Source organism: Canis aureus, chromosome 10 (genome assembly GCF_053574225.1).
Source record: "Canis aureus isolate CA01 chromosome 10, VMU_Caureus_v.1.0, whole genome shotgun sequence".
In the NCBI taxonomy this organism is placed as follows: Eukaryota; Metazoa; Chordata; class Mammalia; order Carnivora; family Canidae; genus Canis; species Canis aureus.
The window spans coordinates 25,205,403-25,225,003 of record NC_135620.1 but is presented as its reverse complement, the minus strand read 5'-3'; the positions used below and the strand labels follow the sequence as shown (position 1 = coordinate 25,225,003).

Here is a 19,601-nt window from a genome sequence, read left to right as displayed (position 1 = left end):
CATTTAATCAACTGTGCCTAGACGTTCTTATCTGTGAAATGGGAGTGCCAGTTGTACCTAAATGAAGTCATTCTCAACTCAAAGCCAGTGTGTGTACTCAGCCCTGTGGCTGGCACAGGGTAAACAACAGAAATTAGCTCTTACCACCGCCACGGCCCCTGTATCCTGACCTGTGTTTGTGCATGTCTGTCAGAACAACTCCTAGCTGATGCCAGCTGGACCAATGAGCAGCCAGCACTGCTCTTCCAGATAAGCCCATTCCCTTACCCAGGACCTCTTTGGCCCCACACTTCTTGCAAACTGCTCACTCCAGAAAACTCTGTCTTGAAAATCTGGAGGTTCTCTTTGGTGTGCGAGCCAGTCAGGTTTGTCCAGCTCCCTCAGGAGGGCTGGCAGGTGGCCACAGGGCTCCTGGCCCTGCTGATGCTTGGGAGGCCCCCTCACATGGGAAGAGGGAGCCACATGGCCCACCCAGGGATACCAGCTGGCCAGACCCAGGCCTATTGAGCATAACAGGGGAAAGACCAACCCATCATCCCCTCCAAATATAAGATCAAGGAGTCTTCCAGCAAGGACACCTAAATTTCTTCACCATACTGTTAACCCAGCCCACAGAGAAGTCATACGAGTGCCTCAGAAATACAAAAAAAAAAAAAAGCATTTTTTTTTTTTAAAAAGCATTTTTAAAAAGAAATTCTTGAATACAACTGAAGCAAGGCCAACTGATTTCTCTCAAGCGTCCTTTCAACTTTGCCATCCTCAGGAAGACTGCAGCTGAGGGTGTCCTCCTGGGTGAACAAACAGGATCCAGCTATTAGGCATTGTGTGGGTCAGAGGGGAGGAGACATGAACCCAAGGTCACGGGGAAGAGTGGTTATGAACATTGGTACCAAGAGACTGGGGCAGAAGCCACGGTTCACAGCCCCAGGAGTGGGTGGGGTGGGTGAGCATGTGCTGTTATCATGACCATGGGCGTTAGCCTCAGGGCCATCCACCATGGTATGGGTGCGCCTGGGGTGTGGGGTCAGGCAGGAATACCAGGAAACGTTATCCCCAGAGGTCAGGAAGGCAGGTCTTCATGTAGATGTGTGTTAGGTTTCTTTCCCCTGTCTGCCTCTCCAAAGCTCAGTGAGCTGGAGAAGGAAAGGGAGCAAGGAGGAAAGGCAAGGTGGGCCCCCCCTGGGGGGCTTGATGGGAGGAGGGGGGCTTGAAGACTCACGGAGGAGCAGTTTTATATACTTAGGCCCCAAGGACAGACAGACCTGGGTATGAATCCCAGCTCCACTGTTTGCAGGCTGCGTGAGCCCAGGCAAGCAATTTACCTCTCTGAGCCTGTTTCTTCATCTGGAGAATGGAGCTGACACAAGTATCTATCCCTAAGGATTACAAAGATGGCCCAACACCTAGCAAATGCTCAATAAATGGAAGCTGCCCATATTTCTCCAAAGAACCCCATTAGTGCATCAATTCCAACCCTCGTAGTGAAGTTATTTATTTATTTATTTATTTATTTATTTAGTCAGTCAGTCAGTCTCTGGTCTGTATCCCTTGGTTGTTGGGTGACCCTGCTCCCTCCCTCTGACCTTGGGACATGCTGTAGCAGAACCAGGACCTTAGGGAGGCCTGAGTGCTGGGCCAGGAAGACATCCCCTTTCTGGAGCTGTTTTGGGGCTGCTGCTTGCCATTTGTCATCTGGCAGTTTTTCTAGCTAGGAGGGCCAGGAGAGCACCCGGAGCTGCAGGGTCACTTCCCGAGGCTGCATGGGGGCACAGGCTGAGCATCTCCCCTCTACTCCCCCAGGGTGTGAGGCTGCACACTGTCAGGGCACAGGGCCCTCTTGTTGGGGCCCCTACCCAAGGAGACTTAGAGGAGGCTGGAAAGGTCTGCCAGTGTTTGGGCTCCTCCTGACACCTGTGTGGGTCACAGACACTGACACACAGGGTCCCAGGCCAGTTCAGGGAGCCTCACCCCCAGCCACCTTCACCTCTTGCTCGTAAGTAAGTACTAGGCTCCATTCTTCGGTGGCTCTTGCTGCTCACAGCAGCTCCTGCTCCCTCACACTATGGCTGCACCAGGCCTGGGCAGCTCCCCTGTGGGCCCCCCCGCTCCCCGATGGAGAGGTGGGAGGCCCAGGGCTGGTGTGTAGCTCCTCCTCTGGGGTTCTGTAGTAAGGCACGAATCCCGAGGCACAAAGGGCTTGGCTCCTGAAGGCAGCATCACTGGAGAGGGGGACAGTCGGGCTGCTGTCACGGGAGCACCCTGCCGAGAGCAGCAGGATGGGGCAGCAGGGTGGTGAATGTAAGGACCCGGGGACAACATCTGGGCTTGCCAGGACAGCCTGTGTGGGAAGGAGACAAGATGGTCAGCAAGATGGTCAGCCAGGCTCACAGCTTCAGTTGGAAATCCAGAACTGGCCCTGTGTCTGCAACTCCAGGACGGTGGGGGCAGCAGGCAGGCCGCATGCCTGTGCAGATTGGGGAGCAGTAAACAGTATTGTTCACCCCTCTGCACCTCCCAGCAGGAAGGAGTGTATCTGGGACTGGAACCCACTCATCCTGCCTGCTCCATCTTTGCAGTCATGACATGGCACCAGCTTTGTGATGTGACAGGGCACAGGCTAGGGGTCAGATCCCAGCACTTGCTAGCGACATCTCTGGCCAGTCATTTAACATCTCTGAGGCTCATTTTTCTCATCCATAAAATGGGAATAACACTCACTGGGACAAGTGAGGTGATGTACATGGAGTATCTGTCTGGGTGCCTAGTGAGACATGAGGACTAAGCAGATGTTTCTATCTGGGAACAGAGGCTAAGCCTGGCGTGTGACCACAGTACTGGACATCACCCTCACAGTGGCTCTAAGAGCAGCTCTACCGTTGCCTCTCTTCTGCAGGAAATTGCAGCTCAAGGGGCTTGAACACATTCCCCAGGCCACCCCCACCAAGTACGGGGACTAAGCGAGCTGGTCTGCCTACAGCCTCTGTACCCACTGTTCCAGGAGCCCCCATAGACCTCCATAGGGGTCCTGCCTGGCTTACTGTGTGGGGCCCTGGGGCGGAGGCCTGCAGGGGGTCCAGGGGCCCCAGGGCTGCTCTCCTACTCACGGAGCACCTGCAGCTGCCTGTCAACCTGCAGAAACAGCCAACCAGTGCCTCCTTCGTGAGGCGTAGGTCTTGGGAGCTCTGACAGGATCCACCAGGAAGGCCCAGGCAGGGGAAACTCTCCTCCTTGGAGCGGTAGTGAGGGAAGAACCCGCTGGGTGGTTCCAGGTCCTCAGGCGTGTTCTGGTCTCCACCTCGGTCCCTGCATACCTGGGGCCGTGAGGCCGGCTCCTCCACAGCCAGGAGCTTCCCATAGGTGCGGAAGAAGGGCAGGTACTCCCAGGCCACCGGGGACCCATGGGAGAGGCCAAGGCTACCAAGAGGCCCGCTGTCGCTTGAGTGGCTGGCCTGTAGGTGCTGGGGCTGGGGCTCTGAGCCATCGTCCTCCAGGTGGCTCCGGGAGACTGATAGCCTGGGCTCAGACTCACTGCTCTTCTGGGATGACTGGGAAGAGAAGGGTGTCCCACCAGTCATGGTAGCCCAGCTCCCCAATCCTGAGCCTCCTCTCCATTCCTGCCAATACTGGAAGCAAGAGGGGTCCTTCCCTCCAAAGCCTAAACCTGAGTGCAAGTCTCCTTCATTAGAATCCAGCAGAGGCTTACCCAGAGCCCTGGAGGACCTGGCCCTGCCACCACCAGTACCCTGCCTACCTGCTCACTCCATTCTGTACACACCTGTCTCCTTGTCCTTCCTCGGTCATGCCAAGCTTGGCCCAGCTGTAGAGCCTATGCCCAGGTCTGCCTTCCTCCTCTCAGTTCAGAGGAGCCTTTCTAACCCCCGCCTCCCTCCACCCCTCACACCTCCCACACTGGAATGTTCTTGCTCTGTGGCCGGCCTGTTCTGGGGTATGGTGGTCTTGTCTGTCTGGTGCTTCTGGCTCATTGCAGGCCTGTAATTGATACTTTTCCAATGAATGACTGGGCTAATCTGCTGACTCTCAGGTCATCTCACGTTCCTTTCATTGTCCTGTCCAGCCACACAGACCTCTTGGTCCTTCTCACTTGCCAAGCAGCCTCCTGCCACAGGGCCTTTGCACATGCTAATGCTCTTGCCTAGACTTTCTTCCTTTGCCTTTTCCCTGGTTGACAACTTCGACCCTTGGCTCCAGGCCACATCCTGTACTCCCCCGGTTTAGCTGCATCACTCTGTTGCTGACTCCCACTACCCCAATGCCCCTCATCCAGAGTACCCCCTCCTCTGCTATGAAACATTCATTGTCATGGTTACTTGATTAATGTCTCTCATCTCACTAGTTACAAATTCCACTGAGGCAAGACCCATCTGTCTCCTGTATTCTCAGAGCTTGGAACAGCCCTGGCATATGGCAGGTACCAAACAGAGGAATAAAGGAATAGAAGGTGGGAGGGAAAGGAGGAGGAAGAGAATATTAAACCGGGTTTGGCTAGAAACAAAGTCCTTGCCAGACTCCATGTTGACAGGAAGGGGAAGATATGTCTTACAGGGCAGTTGGAGAGGGGAGTGAGGAATTCCTTCCCAGGCCCAGAGGGGACTCAGATGCCCAGGAGACCTGTCAGCATCCTCCACCTTTGACTGTCAGGATCAGACCCAGAGCCCATGCGTACATGTGAGGCCTAGGGGTACTCTGTGGACTCTCAGTCCTACAGGAAGGGCCTATGGTCTGGCTCTGGCTTTCTTGATCCTTGCTGGGGCCTCTGGGCCTTAAGGTTCCTCCCCAACCCCATGCCATGTGGTCATGTATGTGACCTAGTTCCTCGTGTGCAGCTTAACCACCGTTGTCCCCACTGCAAGTCCTAACCCTGGGTAAGAGCCCAGGGTCCCACAGAGCAAGAGTTCCTGAAGAGCAGGGACCAGGGCCCCTCTCCGAGTCCTGGTGCCCAGCTCAGGGCCACCTGTGCTAAGTTTCTGCCACTACCCAGACACCCCACGGGACCTCTGCAGTCCTCTCTTTTGGGCAGTCCACAGGAGCCTGGTTCCAGCTTTGCTGGGCACAGGAAACAAGACAGGCTAGATGTGGTGCCAGGGTGTGAGGCTGACTGTGCCCTACTCCAAAGCCTGTGCTCTTTTCACCATGACCTATGTGGTATTGTGGTCTGAACTGTGTACCCCATAAGATAAGTACCCATGGTCCCTGTGAATGCAACTTTATTTAGAAATTGACTCTTTGCAGATACAATCAAGTTGAGGTAGAGGCCATACTGGATTCGGGTGGCCCTAAATCTAATGACTGCTGTCCTTATGAGGGAAATTTGGACACAGACACAGGGGGAGCATCATATGACACTGGGAGCAGAGACTGAAGTGGTGTTGCCACAAGCCGAGAGCCAAGGATCGCCAGGAGCCACCAGAAACGAGAGGCAGGGAACACATTGTCCTTGACCCCCCAAGAAGGAACCTGCCTTCAGAACAGTGCAAGAATACATTTGTGTTATATTAAGCCACCTAGTTTGTGGTGATTCATTCCCTGCTCCAGGACACTAAGACATACAGGTGGGTCAGATGGCAGGTTGTGCAGGTGAAGGGATTGGCCACAACAACAAAGGTTCTCCTGACACTTCCTCGTGAGCAGCTTATGCAGAGAAGCCCATCACTATGACTGCGGTGTCCCTGCAGAGGCTGGGTTCCCCAAGGCCTTACCCTTCCTGCCATCCAGTGGTGCTGGCTCAGCAGCTCACCCACATCTGAGTCTTCCCCACCTGGATCCTGGCTCCACCTCACCTGTGGGTCCTGGGCTGATGGAGGCCAGGCATGCACCCACCTGCTCTCCAGAGAGGCTAGGCAAAGTGGCACAAGCCCAAGGCCACTTAGGCTATGCCCTCATCACTTCCTCCAGCACCCATTCTGGAGCCAGCAGGAGCCCCCAGCTGTGACGTGATCAAAGCTAATCTTCAAACTCTGGCTGAAAAGACAAAGCTGCCTTTGGCAGGTCCCTTCCTCCTGCCCTGCTCTTCACCCTGGCAAGTCCCCCTCTACCTGTCAGAGAAGATTCTACCGTGAAGTCACAAGGCCTGGTGCCAGGCAAGAAAGCCAGATGGAGATGGTTACCATGGAGACTCCTGCCCAAGCGCCCAACACCTGTGATCATCACCTGCCTCTAATTCGGATTAATCCAGATCTCCCCAGAGACTTGGGGGAGACAAAGAGGAGGCAGACATCTTCCGGAATCAGATCGGCTCTCCGTGACAAGGCCAGTGAGCTGGCTCAGGGACTTGTGCCCAGAGACTCAGAGAGGGTCCCAGCACCTCCCATGGAAGGTGAGGAGGGGCCCCAAGGATCCATGCTGTTGCCCAGGGCTGCCTGGCCCCCTGCTTACCTGGGTGCCTCAGTCCCCTTGGGTCTCTGCTCTCGACACTTGATTTCGGCCCCCTCTCCTCTGTAAGTCTTCCCCAGGGAGCAAGAGGTGAGAGGGTGGAAGACTTGCTTAGGCTGAATGCCCGCTTTCCCCCACAGAGCCATCATCCTCGGCTTCTGTCCAAGGCCCGACGCTCCTGCTCAGAGGGAAGAGACTAGCATTTGTTGTCAGCTACCAAGCTGGGTGTTCCCCACATGCGGTGCCCCCTCCAGCCCTAAGTCATGAACAGTTACCACTGTTGTGCCATGTTACAGGCTGGGGAGTCAAGTCTCAGTGCCGGGATGGCCTTTTGCCCTAGGGCAAGAATAGGAGAGCCTTGACACACCAATACACCACCGAGGGCTTGTATGGCCAGGACCTCAGGCACCCCAGTGCTGGATTCCAAGCACAGTGGGACCCAGCCACATTCCCTGGGCCCAAGCGACACCAACCTCATCCCCACCCTGGGCCATTAAAGCTTGCTTTTCTTGTTTTATAGGCTTAACTCTTTAATCCACATGGTATTTCTGTAAGTGGTAATAGAGGAGGCTCTAATTCTGTTTTATATTTTCAGTTATGTATGTTGATCCAACATCATTTATGAAAAATTTATTTCTTCACCCACCTGATTTGAAATACCAGAGTAACCACTTTCAAAATTCTTAACTATTATAAACTCAAGTTAGTTTCTCAGATTTATTTATTGTTCTGTCCCTCTCTGTCTCTCTTGGTACCAACACCATATTGTCTTGAGCTCTTTAGTTTTATAATTCTAATTCATTAAACAGTCAATTATTTATTTATTGTAAAGAGAGAAAGAGAGAGAAAGTGAGCAAGCAGGATGAGGGGGAGGGACTCTCAAGGTCAGAGCCTGACACAGGGTTCAATCCCATGACCCCAAGACCACAACCCAAGCAGAAACCAAGAGTTGGACACTTGGCACCTCAGGACACTGAGGCGCCCCTATTATACATTCATATTTTCAAAAATCAGCTTTATTGAGGTCTAGTTTACAGACATCATGTGTATCATTCACAACTTAAAAATCCATGTAACCCCAAAATTAAGATACAGAAATGTCTCTCTTCAGGTAGTCTCTCATTCAGGCCTCCCAGCCTCAAGCAACAAGTTATCTATCTGCATTTTGATACCATAGATCCATTTTGCCCATTCTAGAATAAATGGAATCACAATCTGTGGTTTTGTGTGTGGCTTCTTTTATTCAACATTTTGGTTTTAAGATTCATCCATGTGGTGGAATTTGTTTGTGCCTTTCTACTGATGAGCACGATACCACTGTATGGTATAACATGATTGGTTTACCCACTCATCGGTGTACAGACAGTCCAGTTGTTTCCATCATCAATAAAGATGCTATGAATATTGATGTCGAAGACTTTGCATAGGCATAGTTTTTGTTTCTTTTAGGTAGATACCTACAATTTGAAGAGCATGATTGTACAGTATGTTTATGTTTAAGAAACTGCCAAACTGATTCCAAAGCAAGGTTGCATCACTTTACATTCCCAGAAGCAAAGTGTGAAAGACCTAGTTGCTTCTCATTCTTGCCATCACTTTAAATTTTTGCCATTCTAGCAGGTGTGTACTGGTATATCATTATGGTTGTGATTTGCATCAATGGCTAATGATGTTGAGCATCTTTTCCTGTGCATATTGTCAATTTATACACCTTTGTTAAGTTTTGGAATCGTTTGCCCATTTTAACAACTTTATCGTTATAATTAAAGTACAACAAACCACATATTTTCAAAGTATGCTGTTTGTCCAGTTTTCACATATGTACATATTCAAGAAACGATCACCACAATCAGGAAAACAAGCATTTCCATCAGCCACCAAAATTTCCTCATACAATTTTGTAATCTCTTTATTTCATTTCAGGCATCCACTGATCTGTTCTCTGTCACCATAGATTATTCTTTTCTATAATTTTACATACATAGATTCATACACTATATACTTTGTCTTCTTTTATGCAGCATAATACTTGTGAAATTCCTCTATGTTTTTTGCATGTACCAGTAGTTTATTCCTTTTTTAAAAGATTTTTATTTATTTATTTATTCATGAGAGACAGAGAGAGGCAGAGACATAGGCAGAGGGAGAAGTAGACTCCCTGTGGGGAGCCTGATGTGGGACTCGATCCCAGGATCCTGGGATCATGACCTGAACCAAAGGCAGATGCTCAACCACTGAGCCAGCCAGGCATCCCAGTTTGTTCCTTTCTTATGACTAAGTGCTGTTTTATTGTATAGATGGACCACAATCATTATTCCACTATATGTAGTGTGTCATTTTTTCTAGCTATTTTTATCTTTCATTTTCAGCCATTTATAGTGTGTCTAGGCATGAGTTCCAATGATCTATCTAATCCTTTTGAGGGTTTGTAGAACCTCTAGAATATGTCAATTTATGTCTTTCACCAAATCGTGGAAGACTTTCTTAAAATTTTTTTTTTTCTCAGCTGGTTTTTCCTCACCTTCTGGAACTCCAGTGACACCTCTGAGGGGCTTCCTAGCCCTGTTTCTGGGTTTCCACCCTGAGGGACATGAACTCACATGGGGGCTAGTCAGCCATTATTTGGATGAGGTAGGGGCTGGGCACGGGAACCCAGCTGCAACGGCAGTGGGGGTTCTTGGAGATTCTCTTGAACTGGGAGTTCTTTCTGACCTGTCTTGCTCTCCTTCCTGTAGCTCTTGCCCCTTCCCAATGTTTGTGACCCTGGGCAACCATCTGCCCCTCTCCAAGCTACAGCTCCCCACCTGAGGTCACATGGCACTGTGGGTCGGGGATCTTTGGGCTCTCCCCTCCCTGGAGTGGCTCCAGGACCTTCCATGTAGGATCAGACCTTGATCTGCCTTCCCTTCCTGACCTGCCTGTGCCTAGTCCCCCAGGATTGCCCCCTTCCTGCTCCATGTCATCTCCATGATACCTTCTCTACAGAATTTAAAAAATAACAAATTTTTAAAAATTTAAATATCTTTTCCCATAGGTTCCTGGGGCTCTGCTCATTTTTTCTAATTTTCTTCTCTGTTATTCACAGTGTGCCATTTCCATTGATCTATCTTAAAGTTTAGAGGATTTTTCTTCCCCTCTCATCATCACCAAGCTGCTATTGAAATCAGTAAACTTTTAAATTTCCGATTTTGTATTTTTCAGTCTTAACATTTCCATCTGGTTCATTTTTATAGGTCTTATGTCTCTGCTGAGAACTTCTACCCCTTTATTCATTCCAAATGTGTTTTTCTTGACCTAATAGAACGTAGTTACAATAGCTTCTTTGAAGTCTTGATAATTCCAATGCATGGGCCACCTTGGGGTTGGCGTTGTCTTTTCCCTGGAGAACTGGCCATATTTTCCTGGTTCTTTATACACTGGGTAATTTTGATTTGTCCCAGACATTGTGAATGTTATATTGTGTAGACTTTGGGTCCTGTACAAAATCCTCTGGAGAAGTCTATGCATTTGTTTTAGCATGCAATCAACTGGGTTAGGTTCAAACTACATGTTCCGTCTTGCCTTCTATATGTAGCAATTCAAATCTAAGTTCAGTTCTCTAAGCCTATGCTGTATTGGTTTGGCTCTGTCCCTGAGTATACATTATTTAGTGATTAGGCTAAAAAGAGGCGTGCACATGGTTTGCAGCTCAGTTTGGTTTTCAAAGCTTTGCTATGCTGGTTTGGGTCTGTCCCACTGATGCATAGCTCAGAGGTGAGGCTGAGATTTGTGTGCGCTGCCATCGCAGAATAAAGGGACTACTCTCCTGGCTCTCTCTCCTGGATTCCTCCGACACTCTCTATCCGCCCAAGCCCCTTATTCTGCTACTGTTGCCTTGCTGCTATACAAGGGGAGCCCACCCTCTGGGCAAAGCGGAGAGACTGCAAGAAACAGAGACAATGAAAATGAACCTGGGAAATTCCCTTCCTACAGTGGATCACTTGTCTAAGTGCGGCATCTCCACAATCTGTTTTTGTTTACTTTTTAGAGTTCTCTGGTAGCTGGCTTTTTATTTGGCTCAAAGTTTTCAGTTTTAATCAGAGGGAGGAGTTGACTGAGTTTATGCTACCATCCTAGTACTGGAACCTCCTTTCCCCATTTTTAATAAGGTTTTTTTGGTCTTCTTACTGTTATGTTGTATGAGCTCTTTAAATCTACTGGATGCAACTCGTTTGTCAGAAATATGTATTGTGAATGTTTTCTACTGAGCTGTGCCTTGACTTTGCATCTTCTTAGCAATGTCTTTCTAGGAAATTTTTTTCATTTTGAGGAAATCCAATTTGTTTTTTGTTTTTGTTTTTGTTTTTCATTTGTGCTTTTGGTAGCCTAAGAAACATGTGCCTACCCTAAAATTGTGATGATTTCTTTGTGTTTTCTTGTAGATATTCTATAGCTTTAGCTTTTATACTAAGCTTCCTAGGATTCTTTTGGAGTTAAGTGATATGATTTGAAGTGGGGATCAGGGTCTATTTTTCCATTTGGATATCCACTATGTTAATCGGTTCAAAAGACTTTTCCTCATTCTCATTGAAATATCTTGGTACTGTGGTCAAAAATTAGTACAATATGGTGGCGCCTGTGTGGCCTAGTTGGTTAAGCCTCCAGCTCATGGTTTTGGCTCAGGTCATGATCTTAGGATTATGAGATTGGGCTCTACTAAGCACAGAGTCTGCTTGAGATTCTCTCTCCCTCTCCTTCTGCCCCTTCTCCCACTTGGATCTCTCCCCGCTCTTTCTCTTAAATAAATAAATAAATATTTAAAAGAAATCAGTACTATATACATGGGCCCATATATCCCAGACTCTCTGCTATGTCCCATCGACTGATACTGCACTGCTTTGATTGCGATCATCAGAGTTTCTCAATCTTGGCACTATTGACATTTTAAGCCAGATTACTCTTTGTTGTGGGAGCTGTCTTGCTCACTATAGGATCTTCAATAGCATCCCTGGCCTCTACTCACTAGATTCCAGTAGCACCCTCCCCCAAATTGTAATAAAAAATGTGCTTTTGCCAGACATTGCCAAATGTCCCTGGGGTTTAATCACTCTCAGCTGAGAACCACTGCTGCAAATTTACTGTATGCCTTGAAATCAGCTAGGGTAGTTGGCCAGTTTTTTTTTTTTCAAAATATACTTTAACATTTAAGAAATACAAATATTTTTTAAGACCTATGTCTACATTTTCATAGAAAGGTATACTAAATCTATCTCTAAATTTCAAGGTTTTTTGCGTGTTTCTTTTTTAGTTAGTAAAATATATCCTTTTGAGTATACAGATCTATGAATTTTAACCAATGCATCCCATCAAGTAACCATCACTTTAGTCAAGATAGAAAACAGTTCAATTATCTCCCCATATTCCCCCTTTGCCCCTTGGTATACTGGTAAGCCAGCTCTCAAAAACATCAGGACTAAATCTTGATTGTTTGCTAATTTTCCTGGTATAAATACTCCTGCCCTGGCATCACTAAATGTGCAACTGGGAAGAGATGTGCAGACTGGGCTCTCGTGAGCTGTTACAAGCTGCCTCTAGGGTACTACATACAGTACCCTTTGGTTGAAAACCCTCCTCACCCTCACTGAAACACCAATCTGTTTTCTGTCCCTATGGTTTTGCCTTTCCCCAAAACTTTTATAAATAGAGTCATATGCAAGTTCTAGTTACTCATCCTCCTTGAACAGATCTCTGCTTTCCTGACTCCCAGAGACTATGGGGCTCTGCATGAGTGTCCCTTCCCTGCTGGATTCTAAATTCTACAGAAAGCTGAGGGAGGATTTTAGGGCTCACATTACTTGTTTCCTTTCTCTCCTAAGTCACTGTCCTGCACTTCCTGTTTTCCACTGTCTTAAAATAGTGGTTTCCTATTTTATCCAGTTTTCTAGTTGTTCACGGCAAGAGAACAAATCTAGTACCAGCTATATTAACATGACTAGAAGCAGAGGTCTCTATAACCAGTTTTTAATAGTCACATTTATTTCAGTGGTTATGCTGGGAACCATGCTAATCAGTTGTCATTGATTATGTCCTCTTAATAATCCCACTAGGGAGGTACCACTATTACCTTTATGTAAAGATAAGGAAATGAGGTTTAAAGAGGGTAATAAAAGGCCAGTAGTAAACAGCAGAGCTGGATTTCAAATGTAGGCAGCTTGGCTCAGAGTCCAAAGTATTTGATCACTTTGCCATTGAAAATTATTTTAGGTGATATACGTAAACGGTTTTTATTTTTATTTTAATTTTTTTAATTTTTTTAAATTTATTTATGATAGTCACACAGAGAGAGAGCGAGAGAGAGGCAGAGACACAGGCAGAGGGAGAAGCAGGCTCCATGCACCGGGAGCCCGACGTGGGACTCGATCCCAGGTCTCCAGGACCGCACGCTGGGCCAAAGGCAGGTGCCAAACCGCTGCGCCACTCAGGGATCCCCGTAAACAGTTTTTAACAGCGAATATATTTAATTTACTGTACATTATTTAGAAAAAAAATGTAATTGTCACATTAAAGCCATGATTTTTTCAGGTCTTTCTGTCCAAGACAAGAGTTAAGTAGTTTTCTCCCCCCCCACCTCCAATAAAATGCTGAATCTCTACTTACATATAGGATGAGAACACACAGGTGATGTGAGAACACCTGAGCTCCCGGCCACATCCATGACACTTCACCCCTTCCAGGTTGGCCCCTGGGTCCATGTGCATCTGTAGATGAGGATGACCGTAACTCATGTGACATCAAAGCGCATCACGATGTGCTTTCTTCATTTCACAACTTGTGCTGGACTTAGCTCTTCCCCTTAAATATAGTTAAAGGCAGCCCCTCAGGCCTTTTTGTGGGATTGATGTTCCTCTTCACTGCAAGAAGTTCCCAGTGACTTTTAGAAAGTCATCTCTTCATGGCTGCTGTGCAAGACCAGGGTTCCAGGGTTTCTATAGCAAGCCTTGAGTTATCCTAGCTAGTAGACAGCCCTGGAGAAAATTTATTTCTACTTTGCTATACAAGTGCTTAGTCAAACTGTAGTTCAAGCTTTTGGCTCAACAGAGCCTCTCCCACTGCGGGCTCATCCCCCAGGGGCCTTCTGTGCTCTCACTGTATCCTCCCTAAATCCTCACATGTATGGACCAGTAAATATGATGGGGCCTAGAGATGGGGACTGACTTGTCCAGAGTCACAGAATATGGAACTAGGACTAGGCACCAGGCAACTGTGCCAAGGAAGCACTTGAAACATATTCTCACGTGTAACCCTCACAATCCCTGGGGGCAAGGATTTGAATCCCCATCCTGGAGATGCAGCACTCAAGGCCAGTGTGGGTAAGGGTCTTGACCCAGGTCCCTCTGGCCCTCAAGCCTGTGCTTTTAGCCCCTGCTCTATAGGAGGAGTACACTCACTGCCTAGATGGTCCAACCGTATGCCTCATAGTTCATCTGTGTCTCTCATAGGGACCTATCCATCCTGGCAGGAGCGAAGACCATGTTGGCAGGATGTCTGAAATTTAGACTATTCCAGACTTGCAGGGCCATGTACCCCCTGCAATGAGCACAGGTGGAGTCCAGAGAAAGCAGAGATTTGAGAAGGTGTAGGTGGTCAGAAGAGGCTACCTGCAGGAGGCACAAGGGCCCAGACTACAGGCAAAGTGACTCTACCCCACCAGGGAACGTATGTGAGGGACAAATGCCCTTGCAAAAGCAGCCACGGACACAAAGCATGGACAAGGCCCAGGGTGCAGAGGCCACGTGGGGACCCCACGTTGAGTGAGAAGTCAGACTCAAACCTGGAGCTCACCCACTCTGCAGACTGTTTTAACTATAAACATAGTTTTCTTTGTCGGAAAAAAAATATCTACTCCATGTGTGCCTCAGGTGGTCAAAATGGCCCTTTGTGTTTTCCTCCTACTGCCACGATGACACATTTATCACCTGGAGCCTGCTCCCAGGATCTGCTGCTCTGTTGGGAGAAACAGATGCCTTTGGTCATGAGTCACCCACACGGAGTCCATCAGGAAGCCGAAACCTGGCTCCCACCCCAAGAACTCTCCCATCCCCCCCAAGCTCCTGGTGTCCTTTACCTTCCCTGCCTCTGGATTTTCTCATCTTCTTTTGTTTCCCAGGGAAAAGTTCAGTAAAGTTGATATTCTACACCATCTGAGGCAGAAGCATGCCAAGTCCCCTATGGCATTTTAAGGATGTAAAAATCATGCAGTACCTTTTATACCATTTATTCATTCCCAAAAGGATTGATGATGGATGTGTTTAATTTTCCCTTTCTGCCAGGCCACCAGGTGAGCTGCTCACCCACCCTCTCTTCTGATTCAGATAAGAAGTTTACGGTGTCAGGAGGACAAACTTTCACTAACAAGGACTGTCTGTTTTCCAACACTGGCAAACCAAAGATGCATTTTTACAAATAGCAGTCTCAGGAATAGTAGCCCTTAGGGTTTTGTAGCTCTTGCCTGAGTGCCCTGCTCTCTCTGAACCTCACCTCCCTACCTGCTCTGGTCCTGACATCTCTTGCCTCTCAGAGAGCATCATCTGAAATCCCCTGCTCAGGACCTCTATGTCACCCACTTGCTATTCCTTCTTCAGGATCTACATCTGAGCCTGTCCCCCAGTCATGCTCATTCTGACCCTTAAAACTCTGATCCTGGACATCTGCTGCTTCTTCCAGCTGGCCCCTACCTTCAGATACACCCCCACCAACCCAACCTGCTGCTAGATATCTCCTCCTAAAATTCAGATATTATCCTATCACTTCCTTGCTCAAAGACCTTTGGTAGATCCCTCTTGCTTAGGAAAGCAAATCCAGGGATCCCTGGGTGGCGCAGCAGTTTGGCACCTCCCTTTGGCCCAGGGCACAATCCTGGAGTCCTGGGATCAAATCCCACGTTGGGCTCCCGGCATGGAGCCTACTTCTCCCTCCTCCTGTGTCTCTGCCTCTCTCTCTCTCTCTCTCTCTCTCTCTCTAGGTCTATCATAAATAAATAAATAAATAAATCTTTAAAAAAAAAAAAAAAAAGGAAAGCAAATCCAAACTGTAGGATCTGGTATCCCAGGTGTTTTACAATCTAGTTGCCTCTCTACTACGCAAAGCAAGTTTCCCTTGGGCACCTTGCCCTAACAGACCTGGTACATCCCCACTGTGCTTTCACACTGGAATGCCACTCCCACCTGAGCAAGCCTGACGCCTTCCTCTAAGATGCAGCCAAGGTTGGCCACAGGTGCTCTGTGACACAATACCCCAGACCAGGGGACTTAAGGACACTGATATTTATCTTCTCACAATTCTGGAGGTTGGAAGTCTGAGATGAAGGTGCCAGCAGGGCTGGTTTCTTTGGAGGCCTCTCTTGCTGGCCTGCAGATAGATGATGGCCTTCTCCCCGTCTGCACATCGTCTTCCCTCTGTGTATGTGTATAGGTGTGTCCTCAACTCCTTCTCTTAGAAGCACACTGGTTATATTAGAATAGAATAAATGACCTCATTTTATCTTGATTACCTCTTTAAAGAAAACTGATCTCCAAATAGGGTTAATATTGGAGGTGCTGGTGGTTAGGGCTCCAACACATGAATTTCAGGGGACATGATTTAGCCCATAAAATTATGAGGTGGACTTTAGATATTCTAGATCCTCTTCATCCTCAGACTTAGTCTCTTGCTTCCTCTCAGCCAAGGGTTAGAGGAGTTTTCACTTTGCTTTGCTTGATGTGTGTGTTTGAGATGTGGGGTGCTCAGACCTCTGCTGCCCGCATCCCTCAGGTGAGGTTACAGACAGAAGGGCCATGATCTCCCGGGGGCAGGAACCAGGCCTCTTTCTTCACCAACTCCCAGGGCTACTCTGGTGCTATGCCAGTACCCAGAAGGGAGTTTGCCTCGTGTCCTCTGGGTGCATCCAGACACAGGCTTTTATATGCCAGCTCTGCCACTTAGCAGTGTCACTTTGGAGAGAATAACCCAATTCCTCAGCTGTAAAATTGGGACAATTACAACCTAAGCTTCCTATGAGAATTCATTAGAGAGTAAAGTTAAGAATAGTGCCTGACATACAGTAATCTCTTCCCAAACAGCAGTGATCATTATCACCACCTCTCCTGCAAGTCCCCAAAGCTCTTGCCCAAACCTCCCAGTTTACAAGATGCAGCTAGGGACATTAAGAATGACTTACCTGATGTGGTTGCCAGTACTCTGGGGATGTGGGGCAGGAAACTCTAAAAGGTTAAACATATGTATATCTTAAAACATTCAATTATATATAACAATATGTATGTCTCACATTACCCCTTGTACTTTTTTTCTATGTCTTGTTTTAAAATACTATAAATCCAATCAGCTACTACAGAGACATTTTATGACTTTAGCACAAACTTTAGATAAAATGTACTCACAATTACTTAAAATGAGATGAGAAACATCATCTACTCTATAGTTCTCTCAAGACTCTTAACATTAAACTTTTAGAAGGGAAAAGAGGCACTTTCCCAGTTATCCACAAGGGGGAAGGCTGATTCCATTTCTTCTGAAAAGTACCATCAGGTCATCATTAAAGATCACTTAAAACTGGTATTTCTGGGGCGTGTGTGTGTGTGTGTGTGTGTGTGTGTGTGTGAGAGAGAGAGAGAGAGAGAGAGAGAGAGAGAGAGAAAGACAATTTCCCTCAAAGAAACAAAATTTCCCCATGCAAGGAAGATGCCTTTTTTTTTTTTTAAAGCTGACAACTTACAGATGGCCATTGGTTTAAAAACATATTTCAAAGTCATTTACACACACAATCTCCCTGCAGTCAATCATGGAGGATTCTAACAAATACTACATCCAGAATGTAAGAACGCTGTGGTTATTCTACCAGAAAGTCAAGCAAATTATTTAAATTCACAGGGATGGAAAAAAAAAAATCATCTTTTTTCAACATCAAACAGAAAACATTCTCTCTTTGAACATGTAAATCCCTTAAATGTATTCAAGAATTTGAATAATCATCCAGGAAGACTATCCTATTACTCTTTGAAGCCCTTAAAGAATTTTTCTTGAAATAGTAACATGCTACTCAGGGTGGGGGAGAGAGGCTTTTAAATGACAAAGGGGGTGGAAGGGCCCCATGAGTCCCCATGTATCTTTTCCCAGAAAGGAAGAACAGCCTTCAGAGAATCACTAGGCAAACATAAGGGTGTGGGGGAAATCTTCTAAGAGTAAGGCACAGGAGCTGCTTCCCATCTGTTTTACATCTGGGGTTAGAAATAGGACTTGGAGCTCTCAACTACAGGGAGAGCCTCAAGCACTGGGGGTTATTCTGTATGTTGGTAAATTGAACACCAATAAAAAATAAATTAAAAAAAAAAAAGACAGTTAAGAACAGAGAGCTAAGTAGAACTTGGATCCCCCATTTGCAATAGCCATCCACCAGAGTTTGGTCTAGGTATGGGCATGGGCATTCCAAGCCAAAGTGATAGGCAAGCCAGAGGTAGAAAGTGGTTTGATGCCCAATCCTTTTTTGAGCTAATAACCACACACAAGCTTCAGTTCAAAGAACTGTAACTCCATCTGCAAAGAGAAAAATGAAGAATTAAGATGATACCAGCTATTTGACTCACAGAAGTTTTTTCTAAGGAAATAATTGAAGATATTTACAGAGATGTGGCTTTAAGATAGTTATCATGGTGGTGTTTCTAAAAATAAAAAGTAAACAAAAAAATATTTTGAGGAAAACCCTTAAATAGCCAACGAGAGATTGCTCAGATAAATGATGCTGTATCCACACAAGTAAATATTATGAAACAATTAAAAATGATAACATAGTGTGGGACCCAGGAAATTTAACAAAAATCCCCTACCCCTGGATAAGCAGAGCCGGACCAACTCCATTTTGTGCTACACTCGCCACCTCCTGTATGACCCCCACATGACCTGCTTATTGCTTAAGGCGCTGCCCCACCCTAGTCAAGCAGCTGGGCACACCCTAATCGGAAATCGGCTCATAACAATGTAACTCTGCCTTGTGCCCGCCAAAACTACACGCCAATTCTGACCAAAGTAATAGGCCAGTTCAAATGGATACTATAGGGTAAAATGTAATTCAATTGGCCACCTGCCTGTGGACTGATCTGCGTATCCCGTATCCCATGGGCCACTGGCCCCTATAAAGCTGCTACGCCTCTTAGTCTCGGGGTCCAAGTCTCTGCTCCGCTGTGTTGGGTACACTTGGACCCAAGCTCGAGCTTGTAATAAACCCTCGTGTGTTTGCATCGGTGTCGGCTCCTTGGTGGTTTCTCGGATTTGCAATCTTGGGCACAACAATAGAAATGCATTTGTTCCCATGGAAAGAGTCTTAATATACTAAGTAAAAGACAGCTGGTTATGAAACTGTCTATACAAGATATATATATTTTGTGGTAGATGTGCAGATGTTCTCAGTTCTCGTAATTATTTCACCCTATTAAAAATACTGTACAAAATACACACTATGGAAAAGTTACATAAAAAAAGGCAGAACCCCAAATTCCTATCAAAATCCCAGCAAGATATTTTGTAGATATAAGTAAGATTATCCTGAAATATATATATATATATATATATATATATGGAAAGACAAAGGAACTAGAATAGCTAGAATAATTTTTGAAAAAGAATAGAAGGGAAAGAATCATTCTACCTGATTTCAAGATTTACTATGTATCTAGAGCAATCAAGATGGTGTAGTATCAGTGGAGATATATCCAGATATCCAGAAAAAGACCCACACAAATACGCCTGACTTGACAAAAGTTTAACAGCAGGGGTGTCTGGGTGGCTCAGTCAGTTAAGCATCCAACTCCTGATTTCAGCTCAGATCATGATCTCAGGGTCATGGGATCAAGCCTCATGTCAGGCTCCATGCTGGGCCTGGAGCATGCTTAGGATTCTCTCTTTCTCTCTCTCCCTCTGCTCCTTCCCCCCATCTCTCCCCCCCCCCCAAAAAAAAAGATCCTCAACCTAAGTCCCATGCCTTATATGAAAATTAACTCAGAATGGATCACTATACTATAAAACTATACTATAAATAGTAATACTATAAAACTTTTAGAAAAAAAAAAAATAGGAGAAACTCTTCAGGGCCAGAAAAGATTTCTCAGATTTAAGATCTAAAGCATAATTCACAAAAGGAAAAACCGATAAATTGGGCTTCATTAAAAATAAAAACTTTTACT

General features: G+C 46.5%; 1 protein-coding gene and 1 long non-coding RNA gene across 22 annotated transcripts in view; one reads left to right on the top strand and one right to left on the bottom strand.

Moving 5' to 3' along the window:
• Positions 1-1,467: 1,467 nt before the first annotated feature.
• The window catches only part of LOC144322134 (uncharacterized), a 162,846-nt gene continuing 144,712 nt past the window's right edge, over positions 1,468-19,601 (bottom strand). For 6 of the 21 annotated variants that reach the window (XR_013387701.1, XR_013387700.1, XR_013387697.1 and 3 more), the window contains 6 exons: positions 16,586-16,628; positions 14,495-15,872; positions 13,027-14,373; positions 6,394-12,894; positions 3,105-3,545; positions 1,468-2,338 (listed from right to left, as the gene is read on the bottom strand). Coding sequence is in view for 2 of the 21 variants with exons in the window: in XM_077911747.1 (XP_077767873.1) it covers positions 2,036-2,338; positions 3,105-3,575 (774 nt within the window). In the remaining 19 variants the exon portion in view is untranslated. Of the gene's footprint in view, positions 2,339-3,104; positions 3,770-5,717; positions 6,108-6,393; positions 12,895-13,026; positions 14,374-14,494; positions 15,873-16,585; positions 16,629-19,601 lie in introns of those variants that run through there. The other 15 variants (XR_013387714.1, XR_013387715.1, XR_013387698.1 and 12 more) reach the window with 13 other exon arrangements.
• Positions 5,232-6,907, top strand: LOC144322135 (uncharacterized). The gene is made up of 2 exons (XR_013387716.1): positions 5,232-6,334; positions 6,531-6,907. It is a non-coding gene; the product is annotated as an uncharacterized LOC144322135 (long non-coding RNA).